General features: G+C 31.8%; 1 protein-coding gene across 3 annotated transcripts in view; it reads right to left on the bottom strand.

The window, feature by feature from the left end:
- Positions 1–20603, bottom strand: part of LOC107730383 (geranylgeranyl pyrophosphate synthase-like) — a 33976-nt gene that overhangs the window by 6789 nt on the left and 6584 nt on the right. Inside the window, exons 2-3 of one of the 3 annotated variants that reach the window (XM_016541205.1) lie at positions 19595–19692; positions 11530–11600 (exon numbers count right to left, since the gene is read on the bottom strand). In XM_016541205.1, the coding sequence (XP_016396691.1) occupies positions 11530–11600; positions 19595–19667 (144 nt within the window). In that variant the 5' untranslated portion in view covers positions 19668–19692. Of the gene's footprint in view, positions 1–11529; positions 11601–19594; positions 19693–20603 lie in introns of those variants that run through there. The other 2 variants (XM_016541206.1, XM_016541208.1) reach the window with 2 other exon arrangements.

Genomic DNA, 20603 nt, shown 5'->3' with positions numbered 1-20603 from the left:
GCCAATTTAAAAGTTATTTTAATGCAATTCATTTTATAATAATAATAAAAAATATAATAATTAAAACACTACATTTATACGATTAGAATTACGTTTTAATCAATCCGTTCAAATAAAACAATATCATAACATTAAAAAAGTCAATGTAGGCCAATTTAAAAGTTCTTTAAATGCAACAGTAATACAAATTTTAATATGACAACCTACTGATGCTAAAAAAGTATTTATATAATGTAAAATTTTTTTAAAAAAAAATCAGTGCTTCTGTATTTTACACACATTAAATCTACAATAATTTTCTTTTAAGAATACAGCACAAGTGAGAAAATGCATAATATAAATGTCACATAAATAAAAAATTTATCTAATTTAATATAATGAATTATTCTCACTTGTGTTGTATTCCATAAAGGCAGCACACTGTTCCTGACGAGTGAATGTGTGTTTCTGATCAGCACTGATAGGGAGCATATGGTGAGCAGAGGGGAGGCCGGCTAACGCATTCACTCGTTAAAGTGATCAGCGCTGACACGACGGCTCGAGTCCTCGGGGTCCGTCCACAGCTGACCTCTGAGCCACATACACTCACTCACTCACACAGACAGACAGCAGAACAAACACACCCGTCAGTCACAGCGGCAGGTGAACGCTGAGCTTTTACACTCATAGATAATCCGTGGTGTGCACGGGGGGCTCAAGCCCCTGCCCCTTTAATCGCCGACGGAAAAGTGCCCTTTCAAGATTTGAAAACCGAGGTGCATCACACACTACAAGATATTATTAAAGGTGACATATCATGAAAATCTGACTTTTCCAGGTTTTAAGTGCTATAATCAGGTCCCCGGTGCATCTACCAAACAAGGAGCTGAAACTTCACAGACACATTCTGGGGACACCAGAGACGTATATTACATATTGTAAAAAGGGGCATAATATGTCACCTTTAAGATCATCATGCCAGAGGGAGCGCCTCACGTGATCTCACGCAGCAGATCGTCATTGATATTTCAGTCATGTTTACATGTTAGCTAGAGTGCTAGCAGCTTTCTGCACTCACCCGGTACGTTCAAAACTGAGGCCATGTCACCCCAGTGAAATGTCAAACATGTCTGATACGATCGGGGTGGCCCCGATTTGTGTGCGAGCAGATCGGGAGGTGCAAGATTCGATCCGTGAACGCCTCACATTACCAGATAATCAGTGCCGAACATTGGGACAGACCGAGGTGCTCGACAAGATTTTTGTTCGGCGCTGATTATCTGGTAATGTGAGGCGTTCACGGATCGAATCTTGCACTCTTATTCACACAAATAAGAGTGATACAGGGTGTGAAATAGGCCTAAAAGATGATTTACAGGCCCAAAAGTGTATTTAGATTAATTATAGTAACCTACTTTAAAGGGTTTAAATAGAGTAGGGCTGTAACAACTAATCGATAAAATCGATTATTATCGATAATGAAATTATTATTTTATTTTTTTATGTAGAGATTTAAACTATATTCAAATACAGTGCTTAACAATAAAAAAAAAAAAAATTTATGTAAGGTTTGTGCCACTGCTGCTCTAAACTAACAGTATTGGTGATTATAATCATTTTTTAGCTTTCTGTATTGGCAAGTCCTCCAATGTGCATAAGCTCTTTAGTAACAGTAGTTGACTATTTCTATGCTATAATATAATTATTGCTGTTATCTATGAAAAATGTGCATACGCTCTTTAGTAACAGTAGTTGACTATTTCTATGCTATAATATAATTATTGCTGTTATCTATGAAAAATGTGCATACGCTCTTTAGTAACAGTAGTTGACTATTTCTATGCTATAATATAATTATTGCTGTTATCTATGAAAAAAGGCAGAAAAAAAAAAGTCAAGCTCTCAGATACCCAATTACAGTCAAAAAGTACCTAAGCAATGCCAGCAAGAATGCAAGCTGTTATGGAAGGCATAGGAGGACATTCTTGTTAATATGTGAATAAATACTAGCCTACTTAGTTTGATATTTGCCCAATAAATGACAATAACATTTTTAGATTTAAACAATTTTTTTGACAGATTCCTAAAATATTTGTGTTTTATCTTTATTATGATGCGTGTCTAATAAATTGTTAAGCACTATTTTCATAGCATTCAGTTGACACGTTTGTTTAAAGGACATTGGGCAGAATGTGGAAGTGTTTTTTGTCAAAAAAAGAAAGAAATGAGAAGATCCGATTAATCGGAAAAATAATCGGTCAACTAATCGATTATCAAAATAATCGTTCGTTGCAGCCCTAAAATAGAGACTGACTTGATCTTTACTTTCAAAAACAACAGAACTAAAAATAACTACAGAAATACAACAAAAGCTGCCGCACCGGAGCGACCAGCAGGGGGCATCAGCGCTGGCATCCGCTTCAAACTTGGTGAACGTAGGGGAAAGAAAGAAAAAGTTCCAGCGGAAAGACAGGCGTGGAAGATTTCAGAGACTGAAGAACTGCTGAGAGTTTGAGAATCAAGAGCTGCTCTGAGACGAAGTTAAAGCTCGTTCACTGTAAAATATAGCTGTCGTAGTAATGAAGCGTGTGCATCAGTGACCCTCACACATTCATCCTGCAAACATGCTGCTTACAGTGAGAAACCGCCCCTGTAGAGACCCTATAAATCACACACACACACACACACACACACCTCGGGTATATCAGTGTGACATCTGTAAGAGCAAGCGCTGATTCTGAGCATTTTACACACAGTAAGACAGAGATTACTACTGTATTTGTCTGCCTTCTAGAAACATTACGTCATCAGCGTTGCTGCTTGCTTACAGATGCCTGCAAAAAAAATCTTGATCAGTCTTGACTGTTTTCCAGAGGAATGTTTAGATATTTGTACTGAAGAAAAGACAAATATTACTGATTAACAACAAGATTCTTTGTAGTGGGGAAGCAAAATTAAGTCATCTAAATAAAATAATTAAAAAATATAAAAAATAAAGTATATTCATCATCACATCCAATGTGTTTCACTATAAACAATTTGAATGAATGCATTTTTAAATTATTTAAATGGATTCAAATAGATGCAAATAGTTTAACTATGCCATGATTTTATATTCACATTTAAATATAAATATAAAAATAAAACAATACTAATTGAATATTGCTTGTTTTACAGCTAGCAATATTTCAATCATGGTTATAATTTTTAACTGAAAAAATATTATTATTATTTATTTTTTATAATGAACAGATTTATGATGATCCTATATGCAACTAGAATAAATGCATTCTAAAAATAAGATTTAAATAATCAAATAGATGCAACTAGTTAAACTATGCCTTGATTTTTATATAAATATTTTTTTATTGTTTGTATTTGTTTAAATAAGTAAATAAAATAAGTATACTTATTAATAAATCCAATGCATTTCAGTCTCTATATTTTAACTAATTAAATATTGCTTGTTCCACAGCTAACCATAGTTTAACAACGTTCATACGTTTTAGCTGAATTAATGTAACATTTCACAATGACCCGATTTATGCTGATTGTAAGCAATTTGAATAAATGCATTTTGAAGATGATTTAAATCAAAGGAAACTAATTAAACTATGCTATGATTTTATATACATTTAAATATAAATAAATATTTAAATAAAAACATTAAAAGAATAAAATGATTAAATACATAATTAAATAATTAAAAATGACTACAAATTAATTTATAAGCAAGTCATTCTTTTATGCAAAACAGTGTTGTTTTTCCTTTTTTGGCTTTAAAACACACACACACACACACACTAAAAACAACAACCTGGACCTGGTTTTTGTCAAGCTTCACCCGTTTTTATTTGGCTCTTCTGACCTCTGACTGACGTGCAGTGAACTCATCGATCCGGCAGATAAACCTTTCTGAACAAACTCCGGTCAAATCCCAAGCTCTTAAACACCAGCATTCCCAAAACATCTCAGGAAAACAGTATTTCTGCCACTTTGAGCCCTCTAGACACACAAACACACGAGGAACTCAGGCACTACGTCCTCCAAAGTCAGAAAATCAACATCTGTGAGGAAACACTGGCACTATTCAGTGCACTTCAGAATCCTGAGCTGATATCAGACACGTTCTTTATATTTTTGGCAGGCGTCAGTGCAGTGTGACGTGTGCTCATGCGTGATACGGCGCATGTGCAGTCATGCTGACGGGTTCAGCAAGAGTTTACAGCCAGATAAACCACGCCGCAGGACAGAGACAGAGGAAAGAGATTCAAGGAGACCGATCAGAAATATGAGCAGTCACTCGACGATCAAGCAGCCCTTGAATATAATTCACAAACAGCCCTGCATGCAGATATTACAGGACACAGAAACAGCCAAAGGTTCAGATCAGAACACGACACCAAGACTACAACATGACCAGCACTGCTTCAACAGAGAATCATCCGCTTATTATATAACTGAAAATACTTCGAGAGGGCTGATTATTAGCACAGTCTTCAGCTGATGCTCCTTGAGTGTAAATAAATAGTTTGAATAATAACGCCTAAACTGTAAAACTGTTACACCAATGTCATTCCAAACGCATATATTTTGTTATTGACATTGATTTGGAGAAGATAAAAATTGTTTGTGAACTGCACAATTTTGACAAAAAAATATTGTAATTTATATCAATATGGCTAACTATTTATTTTTAATGATTATTATTATTATTATTATTAGCATTTAATAAAAATACACCATATATTATACAATGTGTTACATTACAATAGTAGCTTAATTAAATTATTATTATTCATGTCAGTATAAATGACATATTATTTTACAGTACAACTGTAAAATTGCAATACTAATATTTATGCTTTAATTTCTTCATTTTTAAATGAGTCTTCAGCTGATGTTCTTTAACAGGTTAATTAAACAGTTTGGAAAAAAAAATTGATAATTGCAATTGCGATAAAATGCGTTTTCCCTTTTTTAAAAAACTCTAGGTTTGCTGTGCTTGCTTCTGGGCTGTAAAATTCAAAAAATGATTAATTAAAAAAAATTAAACAAAACAATATTTTACTACTGTAATAATATTATTGTACTTTAAAATAAAATGGCTAAAAAGTACTGCAACTAAAATTGTAATACTGTAAAATCACTAATTTTAATAATTACTAATTCTAACATTTGTCTTAATTTCTTCATTTTCAAAAAAGCTGCTTGTGTTACAAAAAAAAAAAAGCGCATATTTATTTACATAAATCACAGATTTTGCACTTTAATAATTACACTTAGCCATTTTCTGGTTTCAATTTTATGCTTATTAATCATTCAGTCCCAAAAAAACCAACAAAAAGTGGATGGGATTTATACTACAAAGATGTCAAAAAGCACACCCTAAGTAGTCCATAAGACATGTGCACTACATTTAAACTAATGAATCTGAAGCTATAATGATATAGCTTTGTAGAATTCAAAACTGAAGTACTGATAATTCATTCATAATCCTCTCCTCTAATGCTCTGAAATGTACAATAAAAGCCATATAGAAAAAAGCAGAGCGCTGACGCCGTTGCTCGTCATCACAAACATCGAGAAAGAAGATTAAATAAAGACTATTTAACCATTTATTAGTGACATCCAAGACAACATACGTCCCTTAATTACTTAATTGACCAGTAAATTATTGGAGCAAATGAATGCATATTCATCATTCAATCATTAATCAAAAGTGTTACATATGAATGACAATTTGAGGTTAATCCACTAGATGATTGTTGCAGACTCAAGAAACGCAAACACTGTAATTACAACCAGATATTCATTACATCTTACAAATCAAAAATGAACACAAATGAATGATCTGCTGCGTCATTAGAAACAAACCGAATAACTTCTGAAAGACATCTTGAAAAAGATTTGTGCCTACGTTACTGCAATGACAATAGGTGTAAAAAAACCTGCATTATGAGCATGAAACTTGCTGGAATGATTAAAAATTCAAGCCGTGTGAAACAGGAAGACCAACCTGATCTAAACAAGCCTAATAATGATTCAACCGCATTACACCCATCCAAAGCTGTTTTAACTTCACAAGATCAAGTAAACGTGGAAGTGGAGAAGACAAGCCCCGTAAAACAGCGTTACTGACACGAGCGGCTGACTTTCCCCCGTCTGAAGAGCTTTAATGAAATATTCAGGATAAAAAGAGAGCTGTCGAACAGCTGGCTGAATGTGATCTGACAGACTAAGCAGAAAACACAGAGCTCTGACAGATCATCTGATGCTAATTAACACTCACTACGCCGTAAAAAAGATTTTTCAAAGTTGCAAATAAAGATTATTGGAGTATGTTTTACAAGATAATGCTAGTTTAGTCTTTCTACTTTACAAACTAATATAAAATTCAACATCAAATTTTAATTTAAGTTTAATAGAAATTTCTGAGTGAAAAACCAAAGTTTCAAAATAAATCCTAGTGTATAACAATATTTGTTTCCATAGTCACATCATATATTAAAGAAAATGTGCTCACCCTCAGGTTATCTAAGATGTAGATGAGTTTGTTTCTTCATTAGATTTGGAGAAATGTAGCATTGCATCAGTGTCTCAGCAATGGATGCTCTGCAGTGAATGGGTGCCGTCAGAATGAGAGTCCAAACAGCTGATAAAAACACCACAATAATCCACAGCACTCCAGTCCATCAGTTAATGACTTGAGAAGACAAAAGCTGAAACAAATCCAGCATAAAGACGTTTTTAACTTCAAAACCATCGCCTCCAGCGAAAATATATCTATAATAATCTATAGTAGAGAGGGGCATTTTGCTAAATATATGCACCATATAATATATTCTTTATAATTTTTTACTGTCGTTCTTCAATTTTTAATTTATATTTTTTATAACGGCCACCATTTAAATGTTTATATTTAAAAAAAATAAAAAAACGAATTGAAGTAGAAATATTATGTAATTGTAACTTTTATTATAAAAACTTCCTTAAGTGTAATTTAAAATTGTATAGCCTAAAAAATCAGTCAGTTTTAACATAGTAATGTAGTACCAACTGATTCTCATGTAGGCCTATATTTTACAGCATTAGTTAAGAGAATTTTTTTCGTTGAGAAAATTTGGCATGTGTACCTGATATATATCCAAAATAATCAATATTGAATCGAATCGAAAGCTTGTCAATGAGAATCGAATCGAGAAATTTGTGTCATAACAGCCCTTGTAAACAGTGCTTGATCTGTGCAGATTTCTCTCCTGATTCAGACCAGAACACTTTTTCACTGGAGGAAACATTATTATGGACTCAGATTTTAGCTGGAAGCAACAGTTTGAAGTTAAAAACATTAATATCATCATGAATTTATGGATTTAATTGCACTCATTCCACTTCTGAGCCTCATTAAATGTCTGAAAGTACATCAAGCCACTTTTGTGTTCTTCTGTGCCACCTCTACAAATTAATTTTGTTAATACTGATTTCATTTGATTGGTAACTTATATTCCTTATTCTACTTGTTCTTATTCTGTCGTTTTAATTACAATTTTTAAAAAGCTTATAAAATATAATTTTTTTAAGAATTGACAAAAGATGACAATTTTAATAAAGTTAGAGGAGTCAAATATTACCTCGTAATGGGAAGGCTACTTTTTGATAAAATTTTGGATTATTGATTAGAAGGTGCTCCTAAAATTTTGAACGTGCTCCTAAAAAGAAAAGTAAGCGTCGAGCCCTGGGTGAGTAAACTGTCAGCAAATTTTCATTTTTGGGAGAACTATTCTTTAAAAACAAACCTATTGAAAGGGAAAACTCAATTATTTTTAACAATCAGTAGCACAGAAATAGTAGCACTATTCAAACCTGGAACTGATGCAACAAAAAACACTTAAAACCTCTTCAGCGGCTCTCAAATGATGTTTCATTGATTAAGAGTCCTCTGCTCCAACACGATCCAGTGCTGTATTAAGAATATGCCACTGACAACATCTAATAATCATAGCAAAGTGCCCTTCTGCGTTAATGAGATTCCTCATGTGTCGGTCCAATGCTGGAGCTGGAGAGAAAACAGCTGGATTGCCGAAAAATGAATTACATTTTGCTTTTTTTTTTTTTTTCCACAGAAAATCCAAGCAGCTTATGGTTTCCAGCTCCTGCAAATCTGCTTGATTGTTTTGCGTTAGCATGTAGAGCACTGCTTAGAGCATTGTGCATTGTTGGCATAACTATATATGAAGGGGTTTAACGGGTATAATGAGATTTTGCCTTTTTATACACACAACCCACCAAAAATGTTCAACGCTAACAGGCTGCATGTGTTTGAACATCAAAAACATGTATAAGAAGAGACTCAGATCTCATATCTGGTTATTTAAAAAGTAATTCAATCACATTCATTTAAAAACAAGTTTGAGCAACAGCTGTTGCACATTTAAAAACAACTGTTGTACAACTAAAGCAGACTCATATTGACTTACAGTATCTTGGGAGCTGTATGTGCAAACAATAGCTTTGTGTGAGAAACAGACACAAATTCAAGACTGCTTGCTAATGAAGCAATCCTGTAGCTCATCGATGCATTATGCATACATTTTTAAACTTGCTGCTTGATTCATGATGAGTCCGAACCAAAGCAGAGCTCAATATTACATATAAACAAACAGTGTCCAGTTTAACTAAATGTAAATACTTCATCTGGCACATAAAAATGCAATGTTTAAAACAATATTCTAATGACCATCTGTACTAATGGTTCAACTGGGTCAGAAGGAGAAAACATCTCATTGCAATGGCATTTGGAGCAGATGACATCAAACCTGCCACAAACAGGTGCAAGAATTAAGGCACTGTTTTTTTAAATGAACACAAAAGCGTATGAGGTTTGAAAGCTGTTGCAAAAGATTATCGATCAATAAAAACTTAATATCAGTCTGTTTCCCAAACAAAGATAACATACTGAATGATTTCAGAAGACTTAAAGGGGTCATATGATGCTGCTAAAAAGAGTTTTAGGTAGGCGTGGTTGACTCTTAACTTTTATAAAGAATATCTCTTTGGATTTGAGACTTTAGTCTTTGCAACTTTACAGATCTTCTTTATGCACCGAGAGCTTGTAACACTCCAAAGAGAAAGGAAACATTGAAATCGCATCATATGACCCCTTTAAAGCAACCAAGGCAGACTACTTTTATGATTTAGGCTACTTTTGGAGCACAACAACAACAAAACTAATAATGTAAAGGATTATATGCAGTAAATATTACATACAGTATACAGTAGTTATTTTTGCACAGTATTAATTGTATTAATATTAATTTTCAATATAAAATTAAACATAATATAAATGTAAAAATTGTATGTATATTATACAGTATTTTTACCAACTATTATTGTTAATAATAATAAAATTAGTATTATATAATACACAAATAAAGTTATATAATAATAATAATAATAATAATAATTTATTATAATATTTATTATTACACACACACACACACACGTACATATATTATACAGTATTATAAATGTTACCCAGTATTATTACTATTAATAATAATAATACACAAATATAAGGTTATATGATAATAAAAAAATTAAAACAATTATTATATAATATACAAAAAATTATATTATGATGATGATAATAATGATAATGATAATAATAATAATGAAATCAATAAAAAATAAAAAATGCACCTGTGAGAAAAAATGCACCGTTTTTCATGTCACACCTTCAAAACAATAAATTATTTATCTATTTGAATAAATCCTATTACATTTTATTAACTGTACAATAACAATATATAACAATAAAAAAAACAACACTAATCATGATCTAATGAAAGACACCAGGAATAATGGAGAATTAAAAAGAAAATATAATAATAATATTTTTAATTATGCGAACTTGGATATTTTGGCTAGTTTTCTTTATTATGCAAAACACACGATGACATGAGTGACATGATTGCAATCATTTCTGGCTGAACTGTTCCTTCAAAAGCTTCTCGTATCCTTCATGTGCATTTATTCCTCTCTGCTGTAACACGATCCCGTCATGAACGCCTCGACTCAATCTGACGGGCCGAATGCTGAAAATGGCCCATGATGTGATGTTTGAGAGCTAAAATCTATGTGCATTGATCATTTTCAGTCTCTGCAATGCCAGCGCAGAAAAACAACAAGACAAAACAGGAAATGGCCAGTTTGCACCAAAAAGGTTTGCATGGGAGTTTTAAGCTGCAAAAGCGGCACGAGTCACTGGAATGCAAACCGGGTGTGGGAATGATTGTGGGCCTTTGTAAAAAAAAAAAAAAAAAAAAAGGCAAAACCTTCCAAGAGTGGATTGATGATGTATAACTAAATCACTATGCATCACGCAAAGCAACTCTTTCAGCTGACAGACATTTAAAAGTAGGCATGCAATCTGATGAAATAACTAGAAATCACTGATGTCAGGGTTATGACAACACAACCACATTTACACATCAACACCATAACAGTCCATTTACATAAACATTTGAAGGTACAGCAGCGATTCAGAAACAGGCAAGAGGCTGGAAAATGATCTGATGAATCCTAACTAACATTAGTCATGTTAAACATTAGGAGCATGTAGACTAGTTGTTGATTAAAGAAAAGCCAGTGTAGTGTGTGAGAACATCTGTTCTCTTAATTAGCGACTGAGACAGTAGCTTGTTAAAAAGACTTTCATAAAGCAGCCGATAGCAGGTTTTCTGCCAAGTCGCAAGTTCCTCAGCAGAACAGAAAGTGAAACCGATCTGCTGCTTTATGTCTGTTTAAACTTTGCCCTCGGCAAGCACAAGTTGACTGAAATAAAAATCAACACACAAATCTAACAGAAACCTCAGATGACTTTCACTCAGTTTTGACAGACAGGGAGAGGATACCACGAGGAACAGACACACAATCTAAACTAAACCTGTCAATAACATGCACAGATCTGTGGAAGCCTGTTAAAATAAAATAAAATAAATGAAAAAAATAAAATACAATAAATAAAAATATAAAATAAAGAAATAAAAAATGTAATTAAATAAAAAAAAATGTAAAAATCAAAATAAAATACAATAAATAAAATTTAAAAGAAATAAAAATCAAATCAAATAAAAAGATGATAAAATAAGTTAAAAAAAATAAATAAAAAGGCAACCTTTTGTCTTGCAATTCTGGCGTATTTTCTTTACATTTCAAAATACTGTTAACGCACAGGATAAAAAAAAATAAAGGTAATTGCAAATTTATCTCACAATTCCAAGTTTTTTTCAGTTAACATCAGAATTGCAAGGGGGGGAAAGTCAGAATTGTGAGAAAGTCACACTTACCTTTTATTATTTTGTTTTTATTGTAAACTGTACAGAAAAGAAGCGTGAACTGCTAAATACTCGCATTACAATAGAGAATATTTAATTTAAACTCAAGCCAAATTTGAAGAAATTTGTTTCTCGCCTTCCACAATATATTTCAACAATACGGTCAATGCAGAAACACTGAAACACTTCCTGATAAACACAAATAAAGCCTTACCTGAATTTTGTCCTCTGGGACGTTGAGCCAGTGGTTAAACGCTTGCGAGAGTTTTGATCTGACTTGCTTTCCTAACAAAACCGAGAAAAGCAGGAGACATGACAAGAAATCCAAATTAGCTGCAGCTATTTTATTTCAGCTAATAACTAAAATAATTAAAACTAAATATTCTACAACTAATAAATAAAAATTGATGTAAACAATAAAATTTAAAACAACAATTACTAAAACGAACTAAAATTGAATGAAAATATAAAAATAAACAAAAAATTAGTATTAAAACAGGGTTATTACCATATAAAACAAAAACAAACAAACACTTTCTTTACTTGAAATAAACATTTAGATAAAATATTAAATACAAAAAAATAGACATTTTCAGCTAGTCTGAAGTACTTAAAACAAACTAATAAATAAAAAAAACTATATAGGCAAAAATGACAAAAGTACTCAAACTTGAACTGAACTGGAAAACAGATGAGATACTGCATATTTTATTTTTATATTTTCTAAGACGTTTATATTATAGTTATTATAGTTAACTAAAACCATTAAAAAAAATGAACGGCATGAAACAAGAATCAAGCAGTGGCTCAACTCTGAATGCAGACAAATCAATAGAAGTGTTTTTGCCTTTTAAAACACAAACTTAAACGCTGAAGCCTGCAGAGCTCTGATTATTCAGCAAGCGGTCTTCAGAACGACTATCATTCATCTCCCTTCATCTCCATTCATGAATGTTTTCCCTTCAGCTTCCTGTAACTCGAGTGAGTTAGGCTGCGCTGATCTAATGTTCCTCCTCCTGTTTCCCTCAGTTCAACTCCGTTTGTCCTCTAGTAATGATGAATCCATCAAGAACATGTCCTATTCACCCTCCATAATCAAAGAAAACGGACTAACTACTTCCAAAAACATCACAGAATGTGTATGCGGATTGGATCAGCCTCAAAATAGCACTTTGTGTAATTTTAGCTTAGAAAACACTATTTATGATATCATTGTATCATATTTTCTATTCCTGACAAATTGTATCAACGAAATTCTGACAAACTTTGGTTACAAAAAACTAAATTTGTAATTAATTTTATTAATTAATTGATTCATTTTGAATTGTTGTAATTTATTTTATTTCTTGTATTTATTTATTTTTATTTAATATCAATTATTAAAATTTAAATGACTTAATTTTAAATGAAATCATTAATTTTTCAGGGTTTCCGCGAGGTCTTAAAAACACTTAAATTTAGTTGCATTAAATTTAAGGCCATAAAAAGTCTTAAATTGTACAAGAAAGTCTTAATTATGATTTCAAGAGGTCTTAAATTTGGGGACGGAAAGACCAGAATTGCGATATGGCTCAATGTGACGATTAAACTTCAAAAGGCTTTGATTTGAATAAATAAACGAGAGCGCTGCACGTAAAAAGTCAGGTGCTGCGCTGCTTTGTGTTCTGCTGTTACTGGGGAAACTGTTATATTTCTACCAAACGCTCCACCTGCTGGCAGAGAATGAACAAGCATTTTCAATAAAACTGTTGTTTTGTTCAGAGTTCAGACAAATGCAAAAATCGACCCATGTTTTTACCCTGCAAACACGCAGAGCTTTAAATGTGAACTGGTGGATCGATAAGAAGACAATGCATTATAAAAATCTAAACAGTAGGGTGTGCGATAATATAGTAATTGTTGTTTTAATGATGTGCGAGTTGACATTATCGAGTATATTGCGAAAAGCAAACAAAACACACCTACAGAGTGCATGCATACATTACGTGAAGCGCATTTAGAGTGCGTTCTTTCACTGCATGATTCAGTCTATTAAAATTCACTTAGAATTCACATAATTCAAGATATGGGGCAGAAAATGTATATATTTCTATCATTTCATATAGTTAATATCACATAAAGAGTGCCGTTTTTTTGCTCCAAAAATCAGCTTGATTACAAATGAGTTTTTATACAACAGTTCAATAAACAAGAAGTTAATATTAAGAGACTTACGTTTTAGACACTATATTGCCTGTTTTTGTTCTATTTCTCCAACAGAAATAATTCCAAACACAGGCACAGCGCTGTTTTGCGTCTCTGAGTAACATGACAGTGTTTCGTTCCTGAATGAATCAACCGTTTAAATGATTCGGTTCAATCGCTGCATTAAACAGTGTGTAAATGCATCTAAATGACACTTCTAATGCAGCTTCTGTGTTTCCTCTGCATTACAAAGATCAATTTTGTTGATACTGATTTAATTTGCTTGGTAACAGCCCAAATGCAAGAATTTGACTCAAAAGATGGTGCACATTTATGGTGCACACAAGGTAAAAATGCCCATAAAACTTATTGGAAAAGATTAATTTCTATCACTGCTGTGAACTGACCAGCACACAGAATATGAAGAATATGAAAAACTTTAGGAGTCAGCTGTCCACGGTAGTCCTTAAGATACCAGCACAATAACACACTCAGCAAAATATCGTCTAATTATCATTATCGATAAAATCACAGAAAATATTGAGATATTATTTTTTGTCAATATCGCACACGCATACTATGGTTATACAAATTAAATTTGCATTATTTTATTTATTAATTTAATTTTTTGTAATTTTAATTTTAGAAATGTCATAAATTATTAAACATCAAATGACTTAATTTAAAATATCATTTAAATTTTTTTTTTTATTATTATTAAAATGGAAAAAACTTTTTATAATTTATAACCATTTCTTTACAGTAATGGGAATCACTATAAAGTAAGAAAAAAATACCAAGAGTAAAACATCAGGATTCACTGCATTAACGAGAGATCAAAATTCTTGTGATTCTGGGGTGAAATTTGACCTGAACATATTTTAATGAGATTCCTCCTTTAAATGGGAGTAAATGACCTCCTGGCATTCTTTCTCAATCTCTTCACATGTGCGTCTCTGTTTTCCCTTCACCAGCGCTGTCGAGTTTCAGTTCCTCAGTGATTTCTTCCCTGACCTCTGCATAAACTAGCCGAGAGGAGCGTCTCTGGGTTTGCGCATACGGTCACAAAAGACATCATTAAAATTGCAAGAGGACGATGGGAAAACATGCAGCAGAAGTATTTCTCCTCGCCCTCTCAGACTGAATATTAGAGGAGGAAAAACTCCTTCAGACTCAGCAGGGTTTTACTGTCGATACAATTAAAACACTCTCGCTTAAAGATAGGGCTGGGTATCGAGTTCGATACTTTTTAGGCCTCTTAATAGCCCTACTGTGTGTTAGACCTACCTGAAAAATTAAAAAGCAATTTATTTCATTTGTAGGCCTATCGTGATTTTTTTTTATTTGTGCTATCATTAGTAATTTCTTTATTTGTTCTTATTTTATTATTAACTGCTTAGCCTCCTTGTCATTTTTTTATTCAATTCAAAGTTTTAAATCAAGCTATCTCGTGCTACTGCAACAAAATTACCCAGCTGTAAAATCAAAACTTTGTTTAACTAGCTATCTCACAATGTTTACATATGAATAAGAGCCCACATTAAAGTCTGTCATATAAATTGGTCTCTTCATCAGAAATTAGCCTTCTGATTGCCACCATTGATGGACACATTTTTTTTAATAATATTAAAAATATCTGTATGGCATTATATTCTGCAGTTCTTCCCTGTTGTACCGAATATCTATACTTTTCAAATTATCATATCGAAGTTAGAAATTCAAATATTGTGACAAAATTAATTTTGTAGGGTGCCACAAGTTTGTTAAAATTTCCAAAGGGTGCCGCGACTAAAAAAAGGTTGGGAAACACTGCTTTAAAGAACCTTTGACTGAATGATTCTTTGTGGAACCTAAAAGGGTTCTTTTATGGCATCCCTGTGAAGAAACTTTGAAGCACCTTTATTTTTTAAGAGTGTAGAGATGGAAAGGGGAAGATTTAATTCTGCAAGACGGTAGGAAATTGAAGCAGTGGCAACCAAATTCTGTTACTGGTAATTTTATATATATATATTTATATATATTATATAACATATAATATAACATTTATGCATAATTCAAAGTTTTCATGCAGTTTTCATTACAACATTCAGACAGAGCTATTATAGTTAAATAAAACTAAATCTAAAACATAAAAAAAAAAACTTGTTACTTGAAATAAACATTAACCGAAATAAAATATGAAATACATTTTCAAAGTAGACTTTTTCAGTGAATTTCAAGTACTAAAATAACAAACTAAAACTAATAATTTCTAAATTACAAGAATTTCAACTAAAAATAGAAGTCTACACTGCAACAAAATACATTTCTATATAGTTTATTAATTTGTAATAAAATAATAATATAAATGAAATAATAAAAATGACAAACACAACAAAATACTTGAACTAAAATTAAAATGAAAACAGAAAATATAAAAATAAAACCTGCAGTATCTTATCTAAGGAGTTTTCATTTAAACATTTATAGTTAAATAAAACCATAAAAACGGTTTTTACGTGAAATAAACGTTAACTGAAAATATGAAAAAAAAACGATATGTTATAAAAAAAATAAAATAAATAACTGACTAAAATTAAAATGAAAACAGAAAATATAAAAATAAAACCTGCAGTATCTAATCTAAGGAATCTTCATTAAAACATTTATAGTTAAATAAAACCATAACAACGTTTTTTACTTGAAATAAACGTTAACTGAAAATATGAAAAAAAACCTGTATATTTTATTAAAAAAATAATAAAATTAAATAACAATGACTAAAATTAAAGTGAAAACAGAAAATATAAAAGTTAAATCTAACTCAAAATGTTAACAAAAACTACAATAGTATATCAATGATACTAAAATAACACTGGAGAGTAAAAGACGACTATTTTACAGAAAAATTACATGGTAACATAATCGCACAAAACGACTTGGAAATATAAGCCTACACTATAGTAAGGTATCATACTGAGTAGAGATGCACCGATCGATCGGCCAGGGATCGGAATCGGCCGATTGAATAAAAACTTACTTAACCTGAAAAACTTAGTTTCATAGCTCTCTTTATTCTATTGCATTTATTTGTGCTGTTGTTTGCAATTTTTTTTATTTTTGGTCTTATTTTATACCTGACTTTTTACTTGTTTTTTTTATGAAAATAAAACTTTGCGTTGAAGAAAAGTAGATTTTTGTTTGTATATGCTGTCAATTATAGTTCTTAGAAAGAAAATCGGTATCGGCAAAAATCGGTATCGGCAGATCACACTAACGAAAAATCGGAATCGGCCAAGAAAATTGCAATCAGTGCATCTCTAATACTGAGTAGACAGTGGGTTACTACTAACGCTACAAGCTACTCCAGTGTCTAAAAGGACACAAAAGCCATGAGGAACAAATCAACCCATCGCAAATAGTCCTTAACAGCATGTGACTTTTACAGAATCTAATATGTGTCCTTTCACTAATTCCTGTCAGCTTGCAAGATGCTTCATGAAGCGACAGCAGGAGCAGCTAATAATAGACACGTGATATTGTCATTTATTGTGCATTGTGCTGACTGCAGACTTCCTGTGATTTATAGGAGGATGATGCTTCTGCCACACAACGGCTAGCTGACATCAAATGTCACTGATGTCCATAAATGCTCCATAAATCACTGGGCAGTTTATAGGGCTGTAACAATATATCCTGTCACAATACAAAACTGCAACAATACGCATCGTGGATCGTTTATTCAGAATGAAAGTTTAGACGGATTTAATTTAGCATCATATTTGGTAATCGCACATAAAACGTGTCGAACCAAGAAAGTCACACATTTGAGCTTTCCTGTTGATTATTATTTAACAACGAAAAATTAAAATGCATTATTTGATAAAATACAACTTTTATAATTTACACATTTATATTATATAATATTTATAATTTACTAATATTTCTAAAATACAATATTATACCAAATATGTTAAACCCAGAAGGTCACACATTTGAGCTTTCATTTTCATTTAAAAAAAAAAAAAGCATTATTTAATAAAAATGTGTTTATAATTTACAAATTTCTAAAATTATTTATAGAATATTTATGTTTATAAAATACTATATTGGATCATGATGTTATGGTAAACCCAGATCACACATTTGAGCTTTCATGTTAATTATTATTAATAAATTACAAATAAAATGCATTATTTAATCATATATAAATTTGTAAATTACAAATAAACATGGTAAGAAATAATTATACAATATTTATAATTAACAAATATTTATGAAATACAATATTTATGCTTTTTAAATGCAGAGTCAAAGTATATGTTAGTAATATAATTCTGCATTTTTATCTAAGCAGAATCATGAATATTTATGTTCTTGTTAATGAACAGAACCATTTGAACTACTTTGGCTGTTTAAAGTATTGTGAGAGTATCGTATCGTATCGTGAGTATTGTGTAACATACCGAATCATTGACGTGTGTATCGTTACACCTCTACGATTTTAAAAACATTCTCTAATGCTTGTATCATTAAAACATGTTTACAACCTCATACTAAACTCAAAGACTACATAAATTATTTATACTTTTACCAAATAAAATGTTATTTTTACCTTTTATTCAAATAAAATCTTGATGTTTGGAAAAACGGTTCATGTTGTCAACAACACAATTATTAATCATTTTTCATCTTTTAAGTCTCATCGTAGGAAAGTTTATATGGGGACAATAATATACATCAAGCAAAACAGGTAACGTTTTATCCAAAAATTAAAAATTGTCATTTTTTCGCCCTAATGAATTATTTTTCTTCTGTAATAAAATGTTATTTTTACCTTTTATTCAAATAAAATCTTGATGTTTGGAAAAACGGTTCATGTTGTCAACAACACAATTATTAATCATTTTTCATCTTTTAAGTCTCATCGTAGGAAAGTTTATATGGGGACAATAATATACATCAAGCAAAACAGGTAACGTTTTATCCAAAAATGAAAAATTGTCATCATTTTTTCGCCCTAATGAATTATTTTTCTTCTGTGGAATGAAAAAAGATTAAATTTGGAAGAATGTCATGTGTTTTTTGCATACGATGAAAGTCAATGGGCATTAATGCTATTTATTTCTCAACATTCAAAACAAGTCCAACAGCTTTTGAGGGCAAGTAAATAATGACAGAATGATAAATCTCTTTAATGACAAACCAAATCCCATGTAACCCGAATCAGAGAATCCTATAGGCTGTATTTTCACTTTGCTACTTCAAATTAAAGCAGGTTTTTTCAGCTGTTAGTGTTGACTCTTGCCGAAATTGTGGACAGAAACACTTTGCATAAAAAGTTCCATTCAATTTAAAAGAGTAATCAATATTAATTCAATTAATCCAGCTTAGAGCAGGTCAAAATAAAGTCATGCAAAATGTGGAAGCATTTCACTTTTTCAGCAAACGTCATTTGTTTCATTTAGGACTGCTGCATAATTCTGTAATAAACTACCGTAGTACAGTGAACTCGACTCATTTCATTATAAAATCCCATTTCATCTCCATAAAGCACTTTTCCTCCAGCGAAGCCATTCTTAAAATATAATTTAACCTACATTTCAGACAAGACCAAGCCAAGCTATTAATATCCAAGACATTCAGCAACATTAAAGCAAAAATGAAACGTTTTCTCATGTTGTTCCAAACCCATATGACTGACTTTCTTCTTTAGACATAAAAAACAATGTCAATGACAGTTCATGTGACCATGGCTATATTATTCTATGTGAATAAACTGTAAAAAAAATGTTCATGCACTATATTACAATTCTTCTGAAGTCCACTGAAATGTAGGTCTTTACTCACTGATAACCGCTTTCAACTTATTCATTTCACATATTCAAAATAGCTTACATTGTCAAACTATCAAATAACAACCTAAAAATGCAGTCTGTTTCTGTTCCAAAGTGAAGATTTTGTCAGTTTTTCCCTCATGCTCCACAGAAGAAAGTCTGTTTCTGAATGACATGGTGAGTAAATGCATTTGTATTTTGTGTGATCTATTCCTTCAGCACCACTGTACTGTACATGCAGCCAAAAATAAATGCGTAATGCCCTACAGATGCTCTCACCTGGCAGTTGTAACAAGTACTTGTACGGTTCCAGAAGAATCCTTTCAGAAGTTGCTCTTTCGTCTCCATCCATCCCTCCGTTTCTACAAAGAAACCTGCTGAGAGAGAGAAGAAGAGAGAGAGAGTAAACCCACAGCCTCCACGGAAGGTGACAGCTCAGGATTTTCTCTTGTATCTAAACGCTCGACGCATTCGTGCCGCAGCGACTTCATAACAGCCAATTATTCCTTTCCGAGTTGTCATTAATTTGATTTGCTTTACTTCCTGGTAAACTGCTAACATTATGCATGCGGTGTCGGGAAGCTTTGGGGTTTTCCCACAGTAAGCAGGGCTTCATTTTTTTTCCAGAACAAGTGGAACCTATTTTAGTGGACCTCAATTTAATTTACTTTTGGAAGAAATGTATTACGTTTCATGAAATGTAATATCCTACACTACTGGGGTCAGTAAGATTTTCCTCTGCTCCTCTGCTCACCAAGGCTGCATTTATTTGATTAAGAAATAGTAAAAATTGTGAAATACTTTTACAATTTAAAATAGCTGTGTTTTTATGTGAATATATTGTAAAATGTAATTTATTCCTGTGATCAAAGCTGTATTTTCAGCATCATTCCTCCAGTCTTCAGTGTCACATGATCTTCCAGAAATCATTCTAATATGCTGATTTGCTGCTCAAGAAACATTTCTGATTATTATCAATGTTGAAAACAGTTGTGCTGCCCAATATTTTTGTGGAAACCGTGATACATTTTATTTTTCAGGATTTTCTGATGAATAGAAAGATCAAAACAACAGTGTTAATTTGAATATAGAATATTTTGTAACATTACAAATGTCTTTATGATTAATTTAATGCATCATTGCTAGGGATGCTCATTTCAACCAGTTAACCGTTAACCGATCACAAGAATTTTGACTGATTAATACAATCAGTTAAACGGTTTAAAAAGTCATTTATTAAATTTTTTTTTCATCAGTAATTTATCAAAATATTTAAAAAGGTTTGCTG

The sequence above is a fragment of the Sinocyclocheilus rhinocerous genome, unplaced genomic scaffold (genome assembly GCF_001515625.1).
Source record: "Sinocyclocheilus rhinocerous isolate Xijiao unplaced genomic scaffold, SAMN03320098_v1.1 scaffold2653, whole genome shotgun sequence".
Classification (NCBI taxonomy): domain Eukaryota; kingdom Metazoa; phylum Chordata; class Actinopteri; order Cypriniformes; family Cyprinidae; genus Sinocyclocheilus; species Sinocyclocheilus rhinocerous.
Note: the sequence above shows the minus strand (reverse complement) of the source record. Positions and strands in the feature narration are given on the sequence as shown.